The sequence below is a fragment of the Aplysia californica genome, unplaced genomic scaffold (genome assembly GCF_000002075.1).
Source record: "Aplysia californica isolate F4 #8 unplaced genomic scaffold, AplCal3.0 scaffold00364, whole genome shotgun sequence".
NCBI classification, from domain to species: Eukaryota; Metazoa; Mollusca; class Gastropoda; order Aplysiida; family Aplysiidae; genus Aplysia; species Aplysia californica.
In genome coordinates this window covers 175,877-178,517 of record NW_004797634.1, presented here as the reverse complement: position 1 = coordinate 178,517, position 2,641 = coordinate 175,877, and the positions used below count along the sequence as shown (strand labels likewise).

The window sequence follows — 2,641 nt, the reverse complement described above, 5'->3', positions numbered from 1 at the left end:
AGTGCTGAAGAAGAAGAAGAAGAAGAAGAAGAAGAAGAAGAAGAAGAAGAAGAAGAAGAAGAAGAAGAAGAAGAAGAAGAAGAAGAAGAAGAAGAAGAGGAGGAAGAAGAAGAAGAAGAAGAGGAGGAAGAACAAGAACAAGAAGAAGAGGAAGAGGAGGAAGAAGAGGAGGAGCTAAGGAGCTTACCACACCCAACACCATTCGACTCTTCTTATTTAGACAAACGAGTAATTAAATGTAAGCGGATTGCTACTCTGTTCCACCTGATTACTTCGGGTATCCACAGGAAACGAGCAGCGGCATAATGCTCTTAGCAGTTTAGCTGAGTTTTAATACGGGTTTTACGGCACTTGCAACACAATTAAGTCATGTAGGTGAGGCCAACCACCCACTCTTTTGATCTTGGCAGTTTGTTTGGCTGTCTGTCTGTCTGTTTGTTTGTTTGTTAGTTTGCTTGCCTGCTCATTTGAGGAAAGAGAGAGAGGACATCAGGTCGTGGGTTCAAACCCCGTGAGGATCCCAATGTTGTGTTCTGCTTTTGTTTTAGCAAGAGTTTTACGGCACTTGCAACACAATAAGGTCATATAAGTGCCGAAGATTAGAGGTGTCACAAGAGAGCAACAAACACAAAAAAGAAGGATGAAAAAAAAAGGATGATAAATGTTTGATTAGAAAGAAGAAGCAAACCACACCAGTGCACCCGCCAACCACCCACGTTGTGTTCTTGTGAAAGGCAGTTTACAGGAGTGTTCTTTTAGTTTTAGTAGAGGTTTTACGGCGCTCGCAACTGCATAAGGTCATACAAATGAGTGCCAGAAGATTAGAGGTGTTATAAGAGAGTAACAAACATAAAAAAGAAAAAGGGGAGATAAGGAAGATAGATATTTCATAGGAAAGAAGGAGCAAACCACATCAGAGCACCCGCCAACCACCCACCAAGAAGGTTCCTCCCTTCACCCAGGTGAGGATGGGGTGACCGGCAACAGACAGCGGGGCGTCTTGTCAGTTTGTTAGTGTTTGTGCGCTAAATCTGCTGCTTATAAACGCACATGCACGCACGCACGCACACACACACAAACTGACATATACACACACACACACTGACATACACACACACACACACACACTGACATGCACACTGACATACACACAGATCACCCATCTTGAATCAAGAAGACAGCGGCAGCCCCACCAGGCTGCTACACACATTAACAACAACAACAACAACAACAACAACACCAACAACACCCACCTACCACCACCACCACCATCAACAACACCCACCTACCCACACCAGCACCACCAACAACAACAACAACAGAAACAACAACACCCATCTACCACCACCAACAACAACAACCACAACAACAACAACCACCACCACCACCAATAACAACAACAACCACAACAACCACCACAACCACACCACCACCACCACCACCAACAACAACAACAACCACCACACCACCCACCTTGATGTAGGTCTGGCACTCCGACAGCGGCAGCCCCACTAGACTGCTACACAACCACAACAACACCCCCACCAACAACAACAACACCACCACCACAACAACATCCACCTACCCCCACCACCACCACCACAACAACAACAACACAACAACAACAACCACAACAACCACACCACTTCCACCACAACAACCACAACCACACCACCCACCTTAATGTAGGTCTGGCACGCCGACAGCGGCAGCCCCACCAGGCTGATCCCGTTGATAGAGATGATCTGGTCCCCGATGTTGAGCTGACCACAGCGCGCGGCTGGTCCAGTGGGCAGCATATTGGCCAACACCACTGTGGGCACCATCGAGCCCCAGCCAGACTCCACGATCACCACGCCCAGAGGCTCGTTCTTCGACTTGGGCACTATCACCTGGTGAGAGGTCAGAGGTTAGAGGTCAGATGTTAGAGGTCAGAGGCTCGTTCTTCGACTTGGGCACTATCACATGGTGAGAGGTCAGAGGTTAGAGGTTACAGGTCAGAGGTTAGAAGTCAGAGGCTCGTTCTTCGACTTGGGCACTATCACCTGGTGAGAGGTCAGAGGTTAGAGGTCAGATGTTAGAGGTCAGAGGCTCGTTCTTCGACTTGGGCACTATCACATGGTGAGAGGTCAGAGGTTAGAGGTTACAGGTCAGAGGTTAGAAGTCAGAGGCTCGTTCTTCGACTTGGGCACTATCACCTGGTGAGAGGTCAGATGTCAGAGGTCAGAGGTTAGAGGTCAGAGGCTCGTTCTTCGACTTGGGCACTATCACCTGGTCAGAGGTCAGAGGTTAGAGGTCAGATGCTCGTTCTTCGAACTGGGCACTATCACCTGGTGTGAAGTCAGAGGTCAGAGGTTAGAGGTTAGAGGTCAGAGCTCATAGATCATGTAAGGGTCGAAGATTAGAGGGGATACAAGAGAGTAACAAACACAAAAAAGAAGGAGAAGAGATAAGGACGATAGATGTTTGATAGGAAAGATGGAGCAAACCACACTAGAGCATCTGCCAACCACCCATTGGAGGGAAGTCAGAGGTTAGAGGTCAGAGGTCAGTTGGTTCAGTAAGGTTTTTACGGCGCTCGCAACTGCATGAGGTCATACAAAAGACGTAGAAAAAAAACGACGACAGTAAGGATGAGGAA

At 47.9% G+C, this 2,641-nt stretch overlaps 1 protein-coding gene across 1 annotated transcript in view; it reads right to left on the bottom strand.

Moving 5' to 3' along the window:
- The window catches only part of LOC101864237 (protein lin-10), a gene marked incomplete at both ends in the record, with an annotated part of 13,541 nt that extends 11,649 nt beyond the window's left edge, over positions 1–1,892 (bottom strand). Inside the window, 1 exon segment of the mRNA XM_013085304.1 lies at positions 1,680–1,892. Coding sequence (XP_012940758.1) covers positions 1,680–1,892 — 213 coding nt within the window.
- Positions 1,893–2,641: the final 749 nt, after the last annotated feature.